The sequence below is a fragment of the Phyllostomus discolor genome, chromosome 15 (genome assembly GCF_004126475.2).
Source record: "Phyllostomus discolor isolate MPI-MPIP mPhyDis1 chromosome 15, mPhyDis1.pri.v3, whole genome shotgun sequence".
NCBI classification, from domain to species: Eukaryota; Metazoa; Chordata; class Mammalia; order Chiroptera; family Phyllostomidae; genus Phyllostomus; species Phyllostomus discolor.
The window spans coordinates 15,594,311-15,618,976 of NC_040917.2; the positions used below are offsets into that span (position 1 = coordinate 15,594,311).

Consider the following 24,666-nt stretch of genomic DNA (forward strand, 5'->3'; position numbering starts at 1 on the left):
CATGCTAACATCCCTGTCCGCAGATGGCTGTCTGTGCTTTGAAATGACACGTCCTTCATGACTCTGCCTGGATCTTGGGGGGAAGGTTTGCAACCTTGACTGACTGCACGTGGTGCCTGACATTGGAGACGGGGCACGGACTTGGGGAGCGGGCAGGAGTTCCAGCTCCGTTCCTTCCCCAGGTGCTCCCGCACCCAGCCCAGAGGAGTTTTATACAGTCACAGTCTGAGAACAGCGGTCCATTACCTGCTGTGAGAGCTGTCTGCTCACTAATTCATAAAGGGTGACCAGCTTTCTGGAGAGTAACTTGGCAGATTTGAACCCCACGGAAAACAGAATTACTTCAGCTATCATCTCATAGTGGGGCGTCATCATCACCAACGGGCGAAACAGGGATTTCAAGTTCTCTGGCAGATCTACTCGACCTTTGTATCTGCAGAGCGTGAGAAAAACAAGGAGACAAAAAAACACCACTTTTCAGTTTTTCAGATGAGGCACCACATAATAGAATTTTCCCCCCAAATGACTCTATTGTTACTGAGCGCTATTATTATTGGCTTTCTATGTGACCTTTATCAGAAAAGACATTTACAAGATGGTGTCTATTCTATTCTTCATCTCACAAAGCATCCTGGCGTACGGTCTTTTCTTCCTGGGCCCCTCCTGGGGGAGGAACTCCGTCCCGAGAATTCCTCCCGTCTGCCGCAGATGAGAAACAAGTCGTTCCGGACACAGTCTTGCTGTTCCGGCAGGAAAGGGGGTGGCCATTCCCTCTAGAGCAGAATGCCCCAGGCCCTTCTCCCAAATGGCTTTTATTGGGAATGGCATGTGCAGGTGAATACAGCATGCACGTATAGCTCACCAGTCAATGTCAAAAGGCTATACTTTTATAAAAACAGGTATTATCTACAGATAACAATGGAAGGGACACAGAGATTTGTCATAGGTCAGGGTCTGTTAGTCCTGCTGACACCAGAGGGTCTTTACGACGTGTTTCATGAGATAAGGAGTTGACTCCTTATGCCTTGAACTTAAACATCCGGTTTATATCAGCAGGACTATTATACAAAGCAGAACAAGCTTCAAAGGACGCAATGTATTTATCAGGCCCGATTCCCACGGGAACCCTCGGTGTTAGAGCTGGGTCATGTCTGCCCCCTGTGTTACCTGGTTCTCCAGGGAGACTTACCAGCCCCTTTCAGAGCCTGCTCTCGAGGGGCTGCAATCTCCAAAACCACACAGAGCGGTCCCCAACAGCTCTCCCTTTCTGGTTTGTTATGGCGGCATAACCAAAAGCACGGGAGCTGCTGCGATCAACAGGGTTATGCTAGGCAGAGCCGGCTTCAGATGTACGTTTCAGTCGAGGCTTGCCCCTGGGAGCCGTTCATCCCAGCACAAGGCTGAAGCTGCCTCCGGCATTGTTCTAGGCTGAGTCAGGCGGGGTGAGCAAAGCAGCCAAGAGACCAGGAGACTTTTACAGTCCAAGAGACTGAGGACTCAGGCTATGACAAAGCCGAGGGGTGAGGGTCTTTCTGCCCCTTCTCTGCAGACCCCAAAGCCCTTCCCCAATGGCCCACTGAGACTGTGCCTGTCTTAGGTTGCCCCTCCACCTTTGAGGGGTCTTACCCGTCACTGGCTAACCAGTCATCTACCCGGGCCTAGCAGGGGGAGGTGAGGGAGGCAGGGGCTGCGCTCCTGCCAGGAGGAAATGTTCTGTCTCCTTTGTGCCTCGTGCCCCAAGGCCTTCTCACCCAGCTCTAGCTGTGGGACCCTTTCTTCTGTTAATGAGGCCACAGTCCCTGAAACCAGGTAGGACGTCACCCAGCATCCCCCTCCATTTTTGTTATGTCAGACATGGTGGTAAGTCTGATGAAGCCTGCTACTTGCCCTTCATGTATACGATCCCTGGAAAACAATTTGCATATGCATTTCAAGGCGCAAAGGACCACAATGATTAGGAGGCATCCTATAGCCCCCATGACCCAGACATGCAAATTCAGTCCTTCAAACCAAGTCCTTGGATGGAGCCACTGTAAATTATCACACAGGGTCTGAATGACCTCCTGTCAGTAGATTGTTTAATGTCCTGAAGTTGGTGACGTAGCTCAAGCTGGAGTTGATTGATCTGTCCCTTGGGATCGGTGGGAGAGGCCCCTTGCGTGCGATGTCGGACCTCCCCTGTGAGTGCTGCCTGAAGCCACGTCGGGGGGGAGGGGTGATGCACAGCTCAGAGCAGCCTGGACGGCAAGGGAGTTGTGGGCAGGTGACAAGAGCATCTCCACCATCCACCCTGTGTCTTCCTGGATCGGGGGCGTCCAATGGAATGGAGGTGGGGCGCCGGCAGGGAAGCCTTCCCTATGATATGACTTCTCCGCCTTGGCCGGCAGGTCCAAGGGTGCCGCAGGAGAGGAGGCACAAGCATATACCCTTTTCCCCAGGAACCGAGTCGGCCCCCAACACGCTCCCACGATTCACCTCACGTTCCTTCTGTGTGGTTCCCTGGGCCATCGTCCTACCATTTCAGCAACAGACGTTTATGAATCTGCCCAGCCTCCACCCCTGGAACCACCATACTCTTATGCTTTCTGCTGTCCTCATCGGCTGTTCTGTGGGTCCTCTTTGCCACAAATTGTTGACCCTCATTCAGAGGCTGTGAGATCAGGCACATGGACAAGTGGAGAGAATCGCCATTCACAAACGGTGTGGGCAGCAGAGGGTGCAGACCGGTGGTGGGGGGTGAATGACAGACCCATGATGTCAGCAACTCCATCGACGGTTAAGACTTAAGTGTTTTGGCCTGTGTCCACTTGCACTGACCATGAACGGACACTTACCCATAGTTCATGGTGACAAATATTGCACAAGACAAATTGATACGAATCTCTCTTCCTTCCAGTACAAACCTACGAGACATGACAGTATTCATCACTAAGAGAACTGTTTTCTCTAACTCAAAGTACGTTAGGGCTATAACTGAGTTTGGGAGCTTTCTGAAGGCTATGTCACATTACAAACCAAGGCCCAGCATGCCGGAAAAGAACAATGATAAGATGGGAAATAAGAGGCTCATCTTAAGCCGAAATTGTCAGTCCTGCGGGGTTCTGATGATTTGACCACGTGTGAAGATGTCTGAGGTTTGGCGGGGGCCTGAGGCTGGAACGCACTCTCAGAGTGCAGCGGCTCAGCCAGGGAGAGGACCCAAGGAGCACCAGGTGGCACCGTGGGGCACGGAGAGGCCACTGCGTAGGGCTCCTGCTTCAGCACGGGACACAGCCTGCACCTGCACCCCAATTAAATAATTTTGGGAGCCCGTGAGAGAGAACCCTCTACATGGGCATTAGTGTCCCGATGTTGGCACCAGGGAGAGAGACGGTGGGGAGGGGTCATGCAGTGAGTTCACGGATGGCTGATACCGACGGGGGTGGTCAGGACTGGGGGGGGGCACAGCTGGGACAAAACCTGGGTCTCCCGGACACGGCCGAGGGCAACTCTGCGGAGGCTGCGATGGGGTGAAGAAGTGGTAAAATGTGGGTCCTGTGGCCCCACTCACAATCGGACTTGTGAGGCTCTAACGGTTTGAACAAAGCCCTTGACGTAAAGCTGGAAGTGAGTGTCCATTAGCTTGAGTTAGAAGTATCAGATCGTGATGGACACTGTAAGCCCACAAACCCAGTTCTGCCCGTAAAGTTAATCATGTGAGTTCCTGAGTGTCTCTGAAGAGAAAAATATTTCTGTTTGGATTAGTAAACATTAGTAGTCCCGACAAATATTATTATTACAAGGCCTTTGAATTAAACTATCTTAATCCAGAGTAATGGATTAAGAGAGGGCTTCGGGGATGTGGCCAGTATAATTTTTCTTTTTAAAAAGATGTAGAGTTACAAAAAAAAACCCACATTGATTTCTTTGAATGAAACAGCGTAAGATGAAAAGGTACCGAGAAAATTTAAACTCAAATATTTTTTCGCGTTTGCCGAGCAAAGGAAGCATCCGGGGGAAGTGCCAGCCCTCTTGTTCTGCATGTAGATCTGCGTGGAGATGCCCCCAGATGCTCCTTGTGGACACAAATTATTAATAATAATAATCTACTCAACAGCAGTGAACTAAAGGGTCACGCGGCCCGCACTCGCAGCCCGGGCCACGCCCGTGCCCGCAGTACCGGACGGAGTAGCTGTCCTTGGCGGCCTTGATCGTGTGGATCTGCGAGGCGACCACCGACAGGACCTCCACGTCGATGCGGTTGAGTTCGTCGAAACAGCACCACGCTCCTGACTGCACCAGCCCGAAGAAGAATTTCCCCATGATCTTAAACAAAAGTGAAGAGATTGTGGAGATTACTGTGCAGGTAAAAATTTGAGCAGGGGGTTAGTTTTTGCACATTCTCCCCATTTTACCCAAACCAAGCAAACGCCGTTAGTTATTTCAGTAGGTCTGCTCGGACTCTTGGGTGACTGTGTCTGATGAAAGCCAAACACACTGACGGGGCCATCAAGGTGGGGCCCCAGCTGACACTGGCACAGCTCGGCCCCCACCCCCTAGTCCACACGCGTTCACTGCGGAGCCCTGCTCTGTCCTGAAGTCTCCATGACAACTCTCTGGTGGACGGCTGCACAGTGTCTGAAGGAAGGCGCTCCTTGTCCTGGGTTGGGACAAGGCTCGAGGGCCCGTGGCAGGCGCTGGTGGGTCGTGGGGGTTGGTGAGCCAGGCCCAAAGCAAGGCATGAGGCAGGTCCCAGGCCAGTGTGCAGTGGGCCCGGCCAAGGCAGGCAGCTGCTACTCAGCCAGGAAGGTGCAGGGTGGCCGGCCAGGTGTCTAGTGATTCTGGAGAGTCTGAAAGTCTGGGCCAAAATCTACTGATTTGCAAATGTTGGCAGCTAAAACAAAAACCAACAACACCCACACAAACACCCTCAGGCCAAACGGCGCCTGTGGACAATGGGGAGCTTTTGCCAGGGGTGGCCGAGAGGGGGGCCCTCAGGCCCCGGAGACAGAGCTGGTTTCTCCTCCGCCACAGGAGTCAGAATTTGTTTTTCGATATTTAATATTTTGCTTATCGTGGGGTGTTTGGGTATTCGCTGCGATTCTAAAAACACTGCATTAAAAATATTATTTATCTTGATTACTAGGCTTTTTGGTTTCCCTGGAAGTTTTTGCTCAGCAAGCAAGAGCCTCCCCCTGGAAGGCAGTTTCCTTCCGGAGAAGGGACCCCCCGTGGTGTCTCCGTTAGACCGGCTCCTTTACGTTTATTGAATATGCTGAGCGAGCACAAATCGGGAATGCTGGGTCTCAGACGTAATGCGCTCTGACCCGCAGATGAAACGGCAGCACTCACATGGGAAAGGCTGGGACTCACCGTGCAGAGGACAGCGCTCTGAAACTCCAGGTAAGTTTGTGGCAGGCAGAGGATACAAAATTCTAATAAAGATTTAGACTGTCACGAGATATATCTTAGATAATGTGGAAGCCCAACAAAACAAGGCTGACGGAAAGTTGTCATCATTTATGCAAACCCGGACTCAAATTTTTGTGTTCATCTTAACAGACTCATTGCTCTTAATGATTTGCCTTTTTAAGTACATTAATGTACAGGGTTAGAACATATAAAATAAAGCGATACTCTTAATTTTTAATATACTTATGTTTCATGTTAGATTTTGTTTGGAAAGATCCCCCAACAAAAAGTTGGAAAACAACAGTCTTGAGAAGTAGCTCAGCAGAATAAAAGCAAAATGTATAATGTTTTAAGTTTCTATTACATTCTAAATTTCTATGCGACTAGTTTAAATTGTTAATAACATTTATAGTTCTATTAATACTTAATGTATCTCTAAGATATTTTTCTTGGCCTTTCAATCCTCAATGAATTATTTCTTTTATGCGTACAATATTTTTACCTGAGTATGTAAGCTTTACCTTATAATCCAAATCCTCAAAACAGTTGAAGACCACACAATGTTTACCTAAGGACTGGAAAAAAATATGTGAATATATTTCTTGCTTTAGGACACAAAACGCTAATGTTAAAACTTGCAGAGTAATAACATGTCTTGATCTTTGGAGAAAACGTTTGCAATTAAAGATGAATTACATGCCAAATTTAAAAATTCACAACTCACTTTAACTCACTTTTTAAAAACTCACTTTAGTGCAAACGCACATGCACTGTTACAGTTTAGATGGCTAGCACATGGAGCACGGAGGTCATGTTTTTAACCACATCAAACAAGTAAAAATAAGAGAAAAGCACTCCGGTGAAGTCAGAGTAAGTAGATCCTTTCGCCAGTTGCTTCTACCTCTTATCTCTGTCACACTCACACCCACACTCACTCACACATCAGTCACCGAGACGAGGCCAAGATCTGTGCATGGGGTTCCAGGTAAAGGAGTCCCCCTACAGGAAGGGGAGGAGGGCAAACCTGCCACTCCGGGTCCGTGGGTCGGTATAACGGTGTTCCAGGCAAGCACAGGGCATCCGCAGCTGGCTGAGGCCCCAACCCCAAGGGACGTCAGCCGTCCAAGAACCGACCCACGAACTGTACAAACAAATGAATGTGCCCATTAACTGCCGTGGACAGCTTAACGACAGATGGGGTGTAAATTTAAGGCACCATTCAAGTTTGTGACTCTAAAACAGGTCTCCGCTTTTGGAAAAAAACCACTCACTTTTGCTAGATCTTTGACACTCGCGGTTTTCCCCGTGCCCGCCGGCCCGGAGAGGCAGCCTCCGAGATTCAGGCGCAGAGCTCCGGTGAGCGTCAGCCAGCACCTGTCGGTGAGGGGCGTGACCACCAGGCGCGGGGTGCAGCCCAGGTACTCGTAGCCGTAGGTGAAGCTGGTCTCGCCCTGAGACACACAGCACAGCTTCTGTTTGTCATTCCATTTGTACTGCAAATTCCTGAAAACAGTGTTTTAAATGCTCGTGTGATGGGGGCAAAAATCACTTTTTTTTTTTCAAATGCAGAAACATGACGAAAATGAAAAATTAAAAGGAAAGAAGCCAAGTGAAAAGCGATGGGTGATTCAGAAGGACCACGCCGCCCATCGGGATGAGAACCCGGAAGACCACGAACACGAGTGCTCTTCCCCGCGAGAAAGCGGCCTCGCCGCGGCACGCGGCTGGCTGGGGGGCTGTCGGTGGTGGTGGTGTGCTCAGGCTCCCTTCTCTGTGCCTTTTGTGTCTTTGTAAGCTTTTGCTCTGTGGCTTGATTAAAAGACCTTTCATTTACAGCAGGGGCCACCCGTCAAAAGCTGTGGCTTTTCGGTCAAGGAACATCGGTTTTTCTGTTTGCTTAGAATTTCTGCACATGCCAGACAATGGAAATTCAGGCATGACAGAGTGTTAGAGAGTGGTAGAGAGTTAGTTTACCGACAGGTGTGGGAAATTGTTTCACGTAGCAGCGTTATGGCGGAGATCTGCCTACCTCGTCCACTCGAAGTCCTCTGCACTGAAGACACCTTTGAGCAGCAAACCCCTCACCACGTCCCTGCAGTGCACGTGCAGGGTGAGCAGCGCCCCGAGCGCCGTCTTCGTCCGCGTGTTGCCAGAGCCCAGCACCACCAGCTCCGCGGTCTCCTCCAGGCGGCCCAGGATCCTCTCGAGGGTTCTTTCCAGCTCCTCTCGAGGGTGAGAGCTCCCAAAACTCGTGACACAGTCGTTGTAAAACATGATCAGGCTCTGAGAAAGTAAGATGTGAACACGACAGCTGAAGCATAACTGTTATAAATGAGATGTTTTTATGACGCGTGTGTGCGGGGTGTGTGTGCGTGTGAGTGCACCTGTGCGCGTGTAAAAGAGAGCTTGCACATTTGCACGTACTTGAGAGTTAGAGACTGAATTCTGATGAACGAGGGCCTCAGGCATTACCAAATGGAATGTACTTATCACCGATATTTATAATTTCTAAATGCTGTATCTTAATCACTAGGTTAAGTGGTGACCTGGGGAACAGCTGTAATGGTCGAACATTTCAAGATGAAATTCATAGTGTTTCCTCAGCTGAACTCAGAAGTACTATCCCTAGACAATGGTAACCATAGTTTCAGAAACTTTATACAAATGTGCTTATCTGACCCATTTGTTCCCACTCTTCCCGTACACACCAGAGCTCTTATGTATGAGAAGGCTACTGGACTGATGTCAGACTGACCTGGAAGTGAATGTAGGGGCACAGGTCAGAGGCTTACAGGTCATTTGAATGGGCCGTGTCATCACATGCACCCTTAAAACTGCAGACATGTTCTGCCTGTTAGCAGAGGGAGACGGGACTGCAGCAGAGGGCTGGAGGGTTGCAACACAGCCAGCCCTGCAGGCGAAGGAAGAGGCCCCAGCCCAGGGATGCCCATGGCCGCTGGAAGCCGGGAAAGCCCAGGGAACGGAGTCTCCCCTGGGGGCCCCCAGAAAGGAATCCAGCCCTGCTGACACCTTGATTTAAGTCCTGGGGCGCCTGTGTTCCTCTAACCTGTAAACTGTAAGATAATCCATTGTCTTGTTTTAAGCAACTGAGTTTGTAATAACCTTTTAATTTATTTTTAGAGAGAGGGGAAGGGAAGGAGAGAGGGAGAGAAACATCCATGTGTGGTCACCTCTCATGTGCCCCCTACTGGGGACCTGGCCTGCAACCCAGGCATGTGCCCTGACTGGGAATCGAACTAGCAACCCTTTGGTTCTCAGGGAGGCACTCAATCCACTGGGCCACTCATGCCAGGGCTGCAGTAACATTTCGAGGACAGGAGCTGAAAACTAATACAGTACCATACAGTGATATCCCTGGGAAAATAACCGATGGTTTATTTTTATTCAACGTTGAACTAGGAACATTTTAAACTGGAAAAGTTAGAGGGAATTATGAAACGAATACCTATATGCCCATCTATTCTACAATTAGCTTCTTGCTGCCTTCACTTTATCACACATCTGTCCATCCGTCCATCTTGATTCTCGATGCATGTCAAAGCAAGCTACATAACATGAGCCCCCTTCCTAATGGGTTATCCCTAAACCGTTGCTCCCTTGGCCACGGGGCCACAGTGAGGCGCAAGTGCACCGGCGCGGTGTCAGCCTACCACAGTGAGCACCACTTGTCCGGGATGAGACACCGCCCACAGGGCGAAGGGCTGCTGGCTCCAGTCCTCAATCCCTTGCTTCACAAACCTGCAAACAAAAAGGCATGGTTTGTGTTGTTTCTATCTCATCATGGGTCATGGCCATTGAACGATCAAGTGTGAGATCACAGGGGAACTGACAGAGGCTTAAGACTTGGGAAAATTTAGCTTAAGGTAAATAGTCATAAATCTAGCAAATAATGTATATATTAAGTTTTTGTTTCAGTAACTACACATAAGGCGCATCCTGGCACCTGGGATTCAGCAGTTGACCTCGTGGGGCACTGGCTGGAGATTACCTCAGTCTGGAGACGTCTGTACCAGGAAGAAGCAAGCGACTGCCCTTCCCCCCTTGGAGGCAACTGTTGAATTTCAAAGGCTTTCGCTGACACCTTGTTTGCCCTCCCCCAACCCCCTTATAAAAGATCTGGCCGGAAAAGAAAGAGTAAGAAGGTTTGTTAGGGTATGAACCCGCCATCTTCTCGGATCGCCGGCCATCTGAATAAAGCGCCTGTAAAAGATTCAATCACTGTCACTGCTTATTGGATTTGGTAGTGACAGGCAGCCCGAACGCCAGTGTCTTTTCTGGTTACAGAACTTCCCTACAGGGTCTCTGATTTTTTGTTCTAGTTTAGGCATATGGGACCAAAGAGCATTAAGAGAGCCTTAACTCATGAACAATTTACACCCCTTAAATTCCCCTTTAACATCATCTGCGTTTCTCCAACGGGGCTGGCGGGTTTCCAGGGTGGAAAAACTGTATGAAACCAGGAGATGGCACCTGTCAGCCTAGAATTTCTACTACTACCAATGACAAAATCAGTATTTAAAATAATTCCTACAATCCTGAGTACTGGGCTGGAATCCCAGATGAATTTTAATGGTACAGGGCTGTAGTTAGCTTTCAAAATTAATTATAATTATAATGGAAACCCTGGGTGGGTATGTAGGATAATATTAACAAATACAGGCATTGAAACTTCAGGGCCAAGAGCTTTCCTGTAACCAACAGTAAAGAACTAGAAATGCAGAAGACCGTTGTGGTAAAGTTTACGAGAAACAGCGAACAGGGAAAGGATGACAGGGAAGGGGGCGGGGCAAGCACGGTTAGCGGGGAAACACGCTGGCAGAAACGCGGCCCGCAAGGGGCTGCTGGCGGGGGCCCGCGGGGCGCTGCGTCTCAGGGAAGCAGACAGGTCCGGCCAGGTGTCGGCCCCGAAGAATCTCGGAGCCCACAAAAGCTGAATGTTGTCCCGGTCACGCCCTCAAACTGACATTCACACCATCGAAATGATTCCTTTGTCATCGCATTCTATCAAAACAGGACGGGACTCGACTCCGTGCATTTCTCTGCATAGTTCCCACGTAGATTAGTAGATAATGAACCAAGTTTCAATTTATCTATATAATACTTTAAGGATCTGACCACTGTACTTACTTTTTCAGCACATCGAACATGCTTTTCTCTACGTTTACCAGCCACTGCTCTACAGCATTTCTTACACGAATTTTCCTGTAATGGAAAAAAAAGTCCCTGAGACATTCCTTTGATAAGCCAGTGGGCTAAGCTTTCTACACTTACAATCTCATAGGCCAAAGGACTATAATTCTATAACATCTTTTGCTTTTTCTAGATCTCAATTTGGAAAACCATGCAAAAAAAAAAGAAGTCACTTAGTTCTAATAAATTCTGACCTCAAAACCATGAATTTACAGAAGAGGCTCCATTAAATATGAATTTACAAACTAGGTAAATTGGATTACACAGCACTTTCGGACTCCTCGTCAGATCTTCTGGATAGGAACCCTAGATCTGGGCCCAGCTGGGGGCTTTGGTGGGAGGCAAGACTTGGGCACAGCCTTTTTTAAAAGTCAGTTCACACCCAGAGCTGTGTGCCAAAGTCAGCGAGCCATCGCCACGGCCGGCAAAGGGGACCAGCGCGGCGGAAGGACCTCGCCTGTTACAGCTGCCTGGGAGCGACTCCGGCCGAAGCCGGGGTCACGGGCGCAAGCTGGGGTCACGGGCGTGTGCATCCGCGGGAGCCGGGCCAGCAACCCCGAGCAGGTTTCCTTCTCGCGTTCAAGCAACAAAACCTCGCGTTGGCCTTCGGGATAACGTCAATCAATATAGGCAGGGAAAGGTAGGATTCCACCTAAGTATATTATCTCTGCAGAGAGAGTTTGCTCAGCAAACTTGTCCGCCAGATGAGAAATTTTCCGAGCGGAGGTTCTAATGAAAATTTTAACGGAGTCTAAACACTTGGCGTGTGAGATGCACCGCGTACTTGGGCAGCATGAGCGTCTCTCCTTCCGCGGATATGAGCATGAGCACCGCCGGGGGGCCGACTTCTTGTTTCCATATCAACAGTCGCTTTATGTTTTCAAAGCATTTCACCAGGTACGGCTGTGGGCCAGGGACAAATGTCAGTCACGCCACTACAAAATTCTGACCCGGTTGGGAAATAACATTGCCGAGCAAAGAATAAGAATATTACCTGGACAGACTCCGGATTTCGGCTCTCAGCTAGAATGTGAAGCAGCTCGGCATTGCTGAGAAAGTAAAACCTGGGGAACATCATCCTTTTAATTTCAAGGTAGTCCTGTCCAGAATCGAAAGCAGCGCGGTTCAGAGTATATTTAATCACAGCCTCGTTTGGCGCCCCCCCCCCCGCCCCCAAATCACAGGTCAACTGGTTTCTTCCTATCTGTCCTCACTGCCACCAATCTATACACATTCAGTGCTTCCATACGGGGGATATTTTTTAAATTAAATCACTTCACTCTCTTGCTTAAAATCCTTCAGTGGCTCCTCGATAAATTCAAGATTCACGGTGATACCTCAGGCCCTTCATCACCGGTCCCCTGCTCCCCTGGAGAATCCCAGCTTTCACGCTTTCCAGTCTGCAGCCTATGCTCCGTTGGCACCGTCCTGTTTACGATGCCAGGAGGTGCCGAACCTGCTGATGGCGCCACCTCTGTACTCTTCCCCTGGATCCGGATCCTCCTCCCACCCACGCATTTCTTTCAAGACCCAGGCCAGCGATCACTTCTCCCAGGCGGGATTCATTTCTCCTTCACATGGTCACACCGTCCAGCCCAGCACACACCACCATGTGATATGTCTTCACCATTTTAGTTGCCCGCAATAGACCCTGAGTTCTGCAACAGTTAAGGAATGTGTCCTTTCTCTTTGCAGCCCCAGGATCTAGCAGCAGCCCCTGGTGTAACACAGGTGCTCGGGACAGGGATGAACGGAAAATTACTGGTTGGCAATGATGCGTGGTAACAGCCCAGAGATACGCTAGAAATAATTAGAAAGCGCATCTCAATGACCGCCGTGTAAACTGGTCATTGGGAACCAGATCACTCTGGGTGCAGCCCCCGTGCCCGCCCCAGATCCAGGATTTGAGCAGCAGAGCGTCCTCCTGGGAGGAGAACTTCCTGCAGGCGGTCACGCGCTGCGGGCACTCCGGAGGAGTCCGCGGGACCACTGAGGCCTGTGTGCACTGAGGAGCAGAGGCCCAGGTTTGGAAAACACCTCGGCTTCTAAAGTGAGGTGAATATGTTTACGTTACATCTCAACTATTAAAGCCTGGTATTTAAAGGACCTATATGTGTAGCTGACAACTTAAGGCTCTGATGTAGAAATTTATAAAATCAATGATATAATTTTTAAAAAATCACCAAAATATTCAGCTTTTGCTGATTTTATCACAGTAACAGTAGTGCTCATCTGAGTAACACTCATTGAGCACTTCCTGTGTGCCGGCTCCTGTGCATCATCTCCTTCAGCACACAGCCCCTTCCGGTCGGCCCTGCCGTCAATCCCAATTTAAAGATAAGGGAAACGAGGCTCGTAAAAATCTGATACTTGCTCTGGCTGCTGTGGCTCAGTGGACTGAGTGCCAGCCTGAGAACCAGAGGGTCACTGGTTCGATTCCCAGTCAGGGCACATGCCTGGGTTGTGGGCCAGGTCCCCAGTTGGGGGCATGTGACAGGTAACCACACATTGATGTTTCTCTCCCTCTCTTTCTCTTTCCATTCCCCTCTGTCTAAAAATAAAGAAAATCTTAAAAAACAAAACCCCCGATACTTTGCTGAAGGTCATTTAGATTGGTCCCTTTCAACAGTATTTTCCCTTTCAATAGTATTTTCATCGAGCATACAGACAAGAGTTTGAACTATTGCTGGGAGCTAGAGTCAAGAAGAGCTGCACCAGAACTGGTTTCTATAGTGCATTACATTACACTACATTTTGTAGGCTAGTGGTTCTCCGCCTCAGGACTTATCGTTTTACCTCAAGACTTTTCTTTATATATCCAAGAGATACATTGCAATTTTGCAGAGTTTCAAGAACTCCCGTAGAGGTGGCTACTTGCAAAACATCTAGTTTGTTTTGTACTTTTAACATTATTTCTTTCCACATGGATATCACTTGCGAGAAGAGTGTTGCTTCTCCTGGGAGCTGTCTTTGGAAAGAAAATCAGAGATAATTTTATTTTTTGACGGTACTGTAATTAAAATCTATAACCTAGATGCACTTGGCACAGAACATTGTTCAACTCACAAAATGTTTTGAGAAGCTGCATTTTTGCCGACCGTAAATTTATTTTTTGTGTGTCGTTACGTACAAGGCTGGAAATACTGTGACAACTTGGACGTCCATACGTCACTGAGCAGGACCACACTTAATGATGGGTGTAGGACAGGCATATGAAAGCTCTACATAATGTAAGTGACAGTGACTTTGTCCTAGGAAATGAAGTAGAACGAAGGGCTGCTGACACGCTGGAGCGGAAGTGGGACCCGGGACAGCTGCCTGGTGGGAAGCTGTTTCACCCGCAGCTACAGGAGCGGTGGCGCTTTCCCACGAAGGGACGAAGGGACGGGCTCAGAGGCGTCTGGCCTCGGAAGGGGGTAGAGAGGCGTGTGCTAAGAAAATGTGAGCTCCATTTGCACGGATCTAATCCTAGCGGATGGATGAGGAAACGTACAGCCGGTTCTGCAGAGGTACAGAAACCTCCCCTATAGAACGCTGTCATCATTCTCTCCCCTCGGCAAGGGGAAGGGAGCCCGCACCCGGCCTGGCCGCCCGCTGACACACTGATTCCAGGTCTGTTCCTGATGTCGCTGAGGCTGGGAGCGGGAAGTGGTGTCAAAGGGGGTGTGGCCGAGTTCCATCCTGGTCTCTGCTCCCCTCCCACTCTAGCCCCAGCCTGGTTCAAGCCCCTCAGGACTGGGAGGTGAGGTAGAAACTAAAGAAAAGGCCTTTTAAAAAAATTCAGCTCTGGTTGGTGTGGCTCAGTGGATTGAGCGCTGGCCTTTGAACCAAAGGGTTGCAGGTTCAATTCCTAGTCAGGGCACATGCCTGGGTTGTGGGCCAGGTCCCCAGCAGGGGGCATGCGAGAGGCAACCACAAGTTTGATGTTTCTCTTTCTTTCTCCCTCCCTTCCCCTCTTTCTAAAAAGAAAAAGAAAAAATAATTCAGCTGGTATTACTTTCAATTTTTTCTTGCCTCTTAAATGCCCTTCAATAACATCTGGGGTGCACTGCCAGGGCCTTTAGGGCACCCCCAGCTGGGACGTCTGTGCTGCCCCACTCCCAGGCTCTCCCCAGCTGCCAGCTTATAGTCACTCCTCCTTGCTGCTGGAAACAGGGCGCCTTCCTTACTCCCCCATCTGACTGGCACCTGTTTTGAGTGGCGACGTCTCAGGAGGGAGCTTTCAACTGTCTCACCTGAGGCTGAGTCAGGGTTTCTCAGCACGAAAATGCTGCTAACACCCTGGGCCAGACCATTCTCTGTTGGGGTGGGGGGGGCATGCTTTCCGGGGCATGGTACCTGCACAACGTCCTCTATTCACTGGATCAGATGCCAGTTGCACCTCCTGCCCCCTGCCCCCACTGTGATCATCAGAGGTGTCTCCCACGCTGCTAGACGTTCCCTGGGGGCCAATGTCCCCTCCAGGAGGGAACCAGGGGTCTAAGATAACCCTGTGTCCTTGCACGTTTTGCTCTGCTATTGGAGATAGCTGCTTCAAAATTCCAGAGAAGAGGCCAGGCCTCGTTTCCAGTGCCCGGACCTTTAGGGCAATATGTGCCCCGTGCTTCCAGGGGCCCTCCCGCCACTCCCCCTTTCTCCGTCTCAGGTGATGTGCCAAGAAACACGGCTCGGTAAAAATCCTACCAGAGAGGATACTGCAGCCCGCCCTCCCTACGCAGGCTCCCAGGGCCTCCGGGGTCTTCGGGTGCAGCTCTCAGTGCGTCTGGGGCCGGGAAACAGCGCAGCATCCCCCCCCCCCACCAACTCCCTTTGAAGAACCCTCCCCTCTCAGGAGCCTCTCTCACCTCCTCTCTTTTCCACATCCCCCCCCCCCCCCCCACCAGGGTCAGGACCCACTGTCCTCCGTAGTGAAAGGCAGGCCCACTACGGTCCCGTTTCTCCCCTTTTCTTTGTAACTGTCATAAAGGAGCCTTCAGCCCTTCATTTAAGGCCACCCCGTTTTAACCCTCACAGCAAGTCCTGTGAAAGGACAAGTTGGGGACATTCGGAACCCCCTTACCTAGGAGCTTGGTGTCTCCGCTAACTAAGAAGCGTTTAGTTTGAATTTAAGGCACTAAGCTGTGGCCGTGAAGGGTATACCCCTGTGCGCTGGGTTTCTCCCGTGAGGACTATCAGAACAAACACGGGTTAACACACGAGTCTAAGGCATCGAAGGATGAGAACTGGACATATATAACAAAAGTGGATGCCGTTTCCCAAGAGATAATAATAACCTGAACACTTCTCTTTTGTAAACCTCGAGTACTTCCCCTTTTGCCTCTAAAATAAAGCTCAAAATGCTTAAGCTGATACTCACAGTTTTCTATCATCAGCTGGAACAAGCCTCAGAGACAGACACCCCTGGCTTCCTCCCTTGTTTCGGAACGGCCCGAGCCCGCCCGTGGGGCCGCCCACCGCAGTGTGAAGTCTGCCTGGGCAGCCCATACGCCTCAGCTCATGCACTCATAACACCAGCCCCTCTACAGGGAGACCAGTGAATTCGAGTGCTAGCGATAAAAAGGTAAAAATTCTAACATTGTCTAGGCCCTCTCTCTTTTCACATGGTCCAGGGTGACAAACTACCGTTTACATATGAACGCCATGAAAACACGCTCAGTGCCCACATCGGCAGGCACCACCCTAGCACCCCAGGACTGAACACATACATACTGCAGCTCAGGTATGACAACGATGCCTCTGACATTTCCCCCCGCTCCTGAATAGCTTTCTACCAATACCTGAAGGAGAAGGCTTTAAAAATGATATTTGCAACCTTTCATGACGGAAACGAACCTAATAATGGTTCGGGAGATTACAGTCCCGTGCCCACAGAAAGGAATCTTTTAGACTGGTCCAAGGATTACAGGAAACGGACTACCCACCGTGCATTTTTTTCAACCGGAATGTGGCGTATTTTAAGTGTTTACCTTTGTATTTCTAGAGAATTAAAGACTGGTTCAAGAGAAAGCCACGATCTTTGACAGTTCACCCATTTCTCGAGCGTGTACGAGAAGAGAGCCAAGTTCTGGTCCCATTTATCCACAAGATGCTGCAATGACAGAAGCACAGGAATCTAAACGTGGGAAATTACACCAGTCATAAAGCAGAAACTGAGGTCAAACTCAGAAGTGACTGTCAGTCACTGATGTGCAGGAAGTAATCAGTGGAGGATCCGTGCATGAACATGACTCCCCAGCCACTGCCCCACCCCCCGCCCCCCGCAGGGGCTCCAGCTCAGGCACCTCTGCCCCTGCGGTGGGGGGAGCGTTGTAGCAGCGGGGTGGTGCTGCTGGTACAGTCCCGCCTTAGGGGGTGCTACTTTCATCCTCGCTGAAGGACCCTGCCCAAATTAAACGTCCCGACAGTTCCTCCTGAGCGATGAATGAGGTTTCCATGAAAAGTTATTTTTGCCAGTTTGAGCACTAAACATTCAATCCACTTGTACGTAAGCAGCGTACGACGAATGAGTTACTCAGTTCAAAAGCTCACAAGAGCGCGAACACTTACAGCGGCACAAAACTGCAGACGGCTTCAACATTCTCTCTCTGCCGAGATACTTACCTTAATGGGCTCGATGTAGGAGGACCCCTTGACTGTGGCCAGCGTCATCTGAGACTCCTCCAGCTGAGCCAGCAAGTCGTCGAGGGACGAGATGATGAGGATGGCGCCGCCGGTCTCCGTGTGGTGCAGGACCAAGTGCAGCGGGGTCGTGTTCCAGAGGTCGACGACCTTAAAGAACATTTTCTCAAGAACGCTTTCACGGGTGGCCGCGGTTGATATTTCATTTATTTCACTTTCGTACTGAAACATCTGAAATGAAAAAAAAAAACACATTGTTTTCATATCCAGTGGAGCAAACAGTCCCCGACACACTCCAGGCGGGAGATTTAAACGAGCGTGTCACAGGCCCCGAACCCCGCGGTTGGGCTCACACCCCAGCCGCAGGCGTCCTGGCTGGACCTCCACAGCCCGGCCCCCTTGAGTTCGTCACTGTCCCCTTCACGTTCTTCACACTCAGTGAAGACCTCTAACCGCAGTGTCTGCGGCCTCGGACTCTCGTCAGCGGAAGGCTAGTTAGTTAACAGCACCCCGTGTGTGTGCGGCCGGGATTCCTTCCTCCGACTCTGTTTTCTCTGTGCTGATGTCAGCTGTTAATTGTCCTGTGACTTGTGACGTGCTTGCACTTTGTACAGTAATTCCTGGGACGTGATCTTATCTGGGGGAATGTTACTCTGATGAAGCCAGTCTCCCATGGCGTCCCTCTCTCGGCCACCTCTTCCGATGAGGGTAAGGTTTTCTCCAAGTACATTAGTGGACTTTACATAGGTCTTCTTTCCCTGTGCCCACAGGACAAGGCTGTGATGCAAGATCTCCGGATTCAGTCACCATGGCAGAAATACCCGGGGAGCGTCTCGTCTGTACGACTTAGAACTATCGAGCCAGACCGACCGCTTTCGCCCCTGAAAGGAGACCCTACCCGTCCTCCCACGTCACTCCTGTGGGGTCAAAGAGTGATACCTATTCCCTGCGTCTTCTGAATGCGGCTCAGTGGGGACCATGAACAAATATGAACAAAGTTTTCATCACGTCTCTTATGCAACTGCCAATGGATGTAAGGATGGTGGCATCAGTTGGCTGTGTGTGGCCTTTAAGGAACAGCTTTGGCAGAGAGGCTCACCCTTTGACACAGGTGACTCAGCTAAAGGCAGGCAGGAAACCACAGGACTCTCACCGCAAGTTTCTGTGCTGAAGAAAGAACTTTGTGCCTAACGTGCACATATTGGAATTGCTAAGTACTACTAAATCCAGACACTGATGACATCTAAAGCAGAATTGCAACCAAGTGGACCTAGCCCCTTCCTTCTTCATGGTCAAAGTTTGGGACCTGTCCAAACAAATGGTCAGATTGTTACAGGGTACAGCCAAGAGGGGGGCCCCAAATAGGGATTTGGAATGGGGTCCAGAACTCAACGTGTCCAGGAAATACTAGAATGTCCCTTCCCCCTTCCCCCACAGGTGTGAGTTGTGGGAAGGGACAAATGGAGCAGGGCCACTGAGAGCTGTTTTGCATAGCAACAGCTTTGTAGCTAACCTCTGGTGTGATCACTTAACATATCTATAACCTTTAACTGGTTACATAGATATGTTAAATAGCTGTGGCCATGCTCTGAGACAGGGGGATGGAAGTAACTCCCCCCCACAAGATGTAACTGGGGGGGGGTAGGTCCCCCTGGTTACAGCGCCTGCGTGGGAGCTTGGAGATGATTGGCTCCATGACATGGGGCCACGCCTGCCCAGACTTACTATGGCAGCCCAGTAAAGCTGGAAGGATATGGGAGTGCTGGCAGCTGTGGCCAATTGTGGGAGGAGTCAGAAATGGGGATGCAGAGGAAGATTGGCGTGGGGATTTAAACCCAGAAGCGGCAGCCATTGGAGGGAGAACCACTCAGTTTTGGCAGAGTGGGGATTCCTGCGGCCACTGTGCAGGGAGAACCACTTGGCTGTGGCACTGCAAAGAGAGGGCCACTCAGCTGTGACAGTGAAGAGAACCATGCGGCTGTGGCAATAGAAAGGAGAGCCACGTGGCTTGCCAGAGTGAGGACCCCTGCAGCTTTATTTAGAAGGGGGAACCACCACCCGGCTTTAGCAGAGATCCCGGCAACACAGCTGATGGTGCTGGGAACTGAGGGAGGCCTCCCAGCCAAGACAGATTCTGGGAAGAACCGGGGGCTGCCTGAGCCACAGACTTCTGTTTCTTTTCCTGAGATACGGTACTCTGGACTGGGCAGAGGGGGAAGGAAGGACTGTGTGTGTTTGTGGGTGTTTTCAGGGACTTTGGGATTTTGATGAAGACATTGGGTCACTACTTTAAGCCTGTATAGCATTAAACAAACATTTCCTTTCCTTCTCACGAATCTCTGGCATTGAGAGATGTCTTTCCTATAAGGTGGTGGACATAACGAGCCTGGGGGGTTCCTTTCAGTAACAGTATATCGCCCCTTGGTCCCCTGTGTTCTGTAACAGTTTTTGGCGACCCAGATGGGACAATATTGCCCATGGCAGACTAATCCCCTCAGGTGCGAGAGAGTGAGACTTCGGAATTTTCCCGGTCTCCAGAATTTCTCTGCACCCTTTCTGAGGGCATCGGCCACCTAATCACACCTGGAAAGGTGAAAAGGAAATGAAATGGGGAGGGAGAAGAAATTCGAAGATGGTTTGGTTGAAAACTGGTTTCTGAACACCGTTTGGGAACAATGGAGCTGTGGGTAATGGTTGGTTGGCGTGCTGCTCCCAGGTGGCCCCTGTTTGCTCACTTACCATTCGGTGAGCCCAGGTGGCACTAAGGGAACCTGCACTCAGGTGTGGGGAGGAAGCAAACCCCTAGGCTCTGTAAGCCAAGCCTGCATGTATGTTGGGGATCGGACAGCAAGCCATGTGGGTGCGCCACCATTTTGGGTAAAATGGAGGATGAGCCACGTGAGTGCCCCACCTTGGAGGGTGGGTCATGCATGGGTGTCGCCATCTGGGATGACCCTGTGTGCATGGACGCTGCCGTCTTGGGTGATGGGTCACGTGAGAGTCCCGCCATCTTGGAACTGGACAAGGTGGTGGGCTAAGGGTTCTCTTCAGATTACAGGCTGTGTGTGGCTGCTGTGTGGGCACTGCACCAGTCAGGTTCTCTGTGCAACTGGTTCTGATGGGGATGGCTCTGGTTCTGAAGGCCATGAACTGGGGTCCAAGGGTGACCATCTGATATACAGGGTGTTTGCAAGGTCTGAGCTTCAGAAAGCTGCAGGATGTCCCTGCGAATCTAGGGACTTTTAGTGGAAGGTACCTGTAGTGCTGGGGACTTTTGGCTGCCAGATGCTGAGTTTAAGTACTGAGTTTAAGTATAGTCCTTCCCAGTGTGGGAAAGGAACCGGGATTAAAAGTGAATGATGGTTAAATCTGGATGAGTAGAAATATGTATAAAGGATGTGGAAGTTTTAAACCTGGAGTAAAAGAAACCTCTACTACTTGTTTTCTGGTTTCATGAGAAAAGAGCAAATACTTCAAATTTGCTCAGAAGCCTTCTGGATTGTAAGACCTAAGAAAGGTCACTGTAACCAGTTGGGGAGAATGCATTTGCTGCTTGGGACCCAGGAAGGGCCATTTGGGGCGGATGAGTGTTTCAGCCAGAGGCAAAGGAGCATGTCTCTGCCAAGAGACCGGATCTAGAAGGAGTAAGTCTCTGCAGTTTGGTTCTGTTTCTGATCAGAAACCTGTATCTGAAGACCTGTTTAAGGTCACCTATAAGACCTAGGAAAGGTAGCTGTAAGACCTAAGAAAGGTCACCTGTAACCAGTTGGGGAGAATGCTTTTGCCACTCGGGATCCAAGAGGGGTCACTCGGGGCTGATGAGTGCTTCAGCCAGAGGCAAAGGAGCATGTCTCGGCCAAGAGACCAGATCTGAAAGGAGCAAGTCTCTTCGAAGCACCAGTGGATGCACTGGTGCAAGAGAATGCCTCTACCTGTGTATTTTTCTGGAACTCTGTGTTTTGGATTTTGCTCTGTATCTGCTCTGAAAAGGAAATTGAGGATTCCAAGGCAGGTTGCAACTTCACACCCTATAGGAAAGTTTGAGAATCTCGGCGGATATCAGAAGGGAAAGGATTTTCCTTCACACTTTGTATTTTTCTCCCCACCTGATCCCTCCAGAATTTGGCATTTTGAAGGAGTGAGTGAAGACATGAGGTTTCTTTGCATAAATCCAGTAATACCAGTCCTTAATAGTGGTTTTGTTACCTGAGATTTTGGCTGGAATGTCACACCTGAAGGAGGCATGTCTGGATTCTGGTCGTCACCAGAAAGCCCTGAGGAACTGGGATTGACTTGCAAAGCTATCATAAAGCCCATGAGAAAAGCCTGGTACTTTGGTTGGTTGTGCGGTTCATGGCAGTCTTTCCAGGGAAGGAATGAAGGTTGCTTTCCCGAAAGATGGCCAAAAGGAACCTGTAGGCCCAATGGAAGCCCTCAAGGATCTGAGTGAAACAACTGGTACAGGCAAAGCCAGATGGCGGATGTGTGGCTCTGCTTCTGTGCCCCGAGGGGCAGACTGAGAAGTCAATCTAAAGGTTCCCTGTGTGAGTTCAAGCAAAGCGGACTTAAAGATCGTAAGTGATCCAGGCTGCTCTTGGTGTGTTTATGCAAACAGTCAAAATTAAAAGCGGGACTCAAAGTAGTCCCTTCAATAACAGTGAGGGTGATCTTAAGGAGACAAATTGTGGTTCAAGGAAAATCACAATGCTCAGTATTGGACATCAGAATGGCTCAGCTGTCTTGAAAGTTTGTTTTCATTTGGAAGTTGAAACTGGGTTTGTAATATCACCGAAGATGATGTACAGTTTACAGGTACGGAGGACCTGTCAAATTGCCATTGCTAAATGTCATTGCAGGAAGGACCTTGCAATTGAATGTCTTCCCAAAAGACAGCCTCACAGGCACAGAGACTGGATTGGGGACTGTTGTGTGAATTTAACCTGGGTGTTCTTCTGTTTTCATAGGGCGTATGCCTATGACTTCATTACCTGAGGGATTGGTTGCAATACAGGCCTCACTTAAGGAGCCCATCTTCATCATCACCCCCTGAGACTCAACGGTTTGGCTGAACTGAGTGATTGGGTTGGTGAAGGGTTTGGGCGATCTGTGGGCTTCACTTTAGAACTGATTTTCCCTTTTCTGTCCTAATAGTTTGGACAGAAAGGGCCCAGAATTCTGAGAGGAGGAAAATCTTTATATATTCCCCTCAGCCCGAGTGAAGTATAATGGGCCACAAGGATTTTGGATAGGTGTAGCATGCCTTGTACACCTTCCTCCAGATAAGCCATTCTTTACCTAAGTCCCTGCCTTTGCCATTTAGTGGTTATGATTTAATTGTGCCTTCCAACTTTTTCCAAAACTGTCACCTCCAGAATATGACCAGGATGCCAATGGTCCAGTAATGCCAGCCTTTGGACACCAAGCCTGCGACTTTCTGGTGACAGCCAACTGACCGGGATTCTGTAAGGTCCTTCCCCTTACAGGGAGGACTCCCTCCATGCTGCATGCCCCCTTTCAGGGTACCCCTGAGCCAAGGGTAGGTAGGACGATGTCCGTGTCCAGCTGGAAGTAGTTACAAGAAGATGAGACCTTCATCCATTGTCCTTTATAAGATTATAAAGTGGTTGTATATCTGAGAGGAGGGATTGTAACAGGGTGCAGCCGAGAGGAGGGGCCCCAAATAAGGATTTGGAATGGGGTCCACAACTCAAGGTGTCCAGGAAATATTAGAAAGTCCTCACCCCCTTCTCCCACAGGTGTGAGTTGTGGGAAGGACACATGCAGCAGGGCCATTGAGAGCTGTTTTGCATAGCAACAGCTTTGCAGCTAACCCCTGGCATGGTCACTTAACATATCTATAGCCTTTAACTGGTTACGTAGACATGTTAAACAGCTGTGGCCATGCTCTGAGACAGGGGGACGGAAGTAACTCCCCCCCACAAGATGTAACTGGGGGGTAGGTCCCCCTGGTTACAGCGCCTGCGTGGGAGCTTGGAGATGATTGGCTCCATGACATGGGCATGCCTGCCCAGACTTACTATGGCAGCCCAGTAAAGCTGGAAGGATATGGGAGTGCTGGCAAGTGTAGCCACTTGTGGGAGGAGTCGGAAATGGGGCTGCAGAGGAGGATCAGTGCGGGGATTTACACCCAGACTCGGCAGCCATTGTGTACAGAGGACCATGTGGCTGTGGCAATAGAAAGGAGAGCCACGTGGCTTTGCCAGAGTGAGGACCCCCGCAGCTTTATTTAGAAGGGAGAACCACCACCCAGCTTTAGCAGAGATCCCGGCAACACAGCTGATGGTGCTGGGAACTGAGGGAGGCCTCCCAGCCAAGACAGATTACTGGGAAGAACCGGGGGCTGCCTGAGCCACAGACTTCTGTTTCTTTTCCTGAGATACGGTACTCTGGACTGGGCAGAGGGGGAAGGAAGGACTGTGTGTGTTTGTGGGTGTTTTCAGGGACTTTGGGATTTTGATGAAGACATTAGGTCACTACTTTAAGCCTGTATAGCATTAAACAAACATTTCCTTTCCTTCTCACGAATCTCTGGCATTGAGAGGTGTCTTTCCTGTAAGGTGGCAGACATGACGAACCTGGGGGGGGGGTTCCTTTTGGTAATAGTAAATCATCCCAGGCCCCTCGCCTTGGCCCTGTGTGTGTGCGTGTTCTGTAACAAGATCTCCCAAATGGCTTGATAATAGTTTGAAAGGTTCAGATGAATCTTAATACCTGTCATAATTATTGCCGCTATTATAAAGCACCTGGCTTTCCAAAGTGAGAATGGTTAACTGTAAAGTAACTGTTCATCTTAGGGGCACTGTGGGCCTCTTCCATTTTATGGACTTTGTGACATTGCTTTTCATGTCACGGGCTTTTTGGAACCTGCCTAACATCTTGGACAGAACGGTTGTTAGATAAAAGCAAAATGTATTCAATTTATAGGGTCACAAATGAACCTGTGTGCATGCCTGCCCTGGACAACCTTGTGGCGTGCCCACCTTCTCTGGGTCAACCCCGGTGACACCGTATGTGTCCGTGGATGAAGGCTTAGTCTGCCGGCCAAAGCCTGGCCAACGAGGCACTTGTGCTATGTACTGGATGCACTGCTGGGTCTCCACAGCATGACTCAGATCATCCAGGAAGTCAGAGTTCAGTTAAGATCACCAACTGGTTGGCCACCCCCTCCATCATAATAATTAACCTCTGACTCCTGGCTACAGCATTTCAGAGGCTGAAGACCTTGTCCATTTTTGTTTGGATGTTGAGTCATTTTCCTGTGGATCCTCCAAGGACTGCATGGGACTTCCCTTTTAAACCACCTGTGCACGTGAGGCGTGTAAGGATAGCTCCCCGGCATCCTTGGAGGGACGGCAGGTCCCCGCCAGGCCCCTCTCCCCCGGCTTCCGTCGCCCGCTGCTGTGCGTGGTCCGCCGGAGTTCACCC

General features: G+C 50.0%; 1 protein-coding gene across 1 annotated transcript in view; it reads right to left on the reverse strand.

Moving 5' to 3' along the window:
* DNAH14 (dynein axonemal heavy chain 14) overlaps positions 1–24,666 on the reverse strand; it is a 163,838-nt gene that overhangs the window by 99,883 nt on the left and 39,289 nt on the right. The window contains exons 18-30 of the mRNA XM_036016183.1: positions 17,203–17,451; positions 16,569–16,690; positions 13,399–13,570; positions 11,597–11,701; positions 11,387–11,505; positions 10,540–10,614; positions 9,063–9,150; positions 7,421–7,674; positions 6,663–6,894; positions 5,913–5,966; positions 4,160–4,305; positions 2,835–2,903; positions 247–433 (exon numbers count right to left, since the gene is read on the reverse strand). Of these exons, the coding sequence (XP_035872076.1) occupies positions 247–433; positions 2,835–2,903; positions 4,160–4,305; positions 5,913–5,966; positions 6,663–6,894; positions 7,421–7,674; positions 9,063–9,150; positions 10,540–10,614; positions 11,387–11,505; positions 11,597–11,701; positions 13,399–13,570; positions 16,569–16,690; positions 17,203–17,451 (1,872 nt within the window). The remainder of the gene's footprint in view (positions 1–246; positions 434–2,834; positions 2,904–4,159; positions 4,306–5,912; positions 5,967–6,662; positions 6,895–7,420; positions 7,675–9,062; positions 9,151–10,539; positions 10,615–11,386; positions 11,506–11,596; positions 11,702–13,398; positions 13,571–16,568; positions 16,691–17,202; positions 17,452–24,666) is intronic.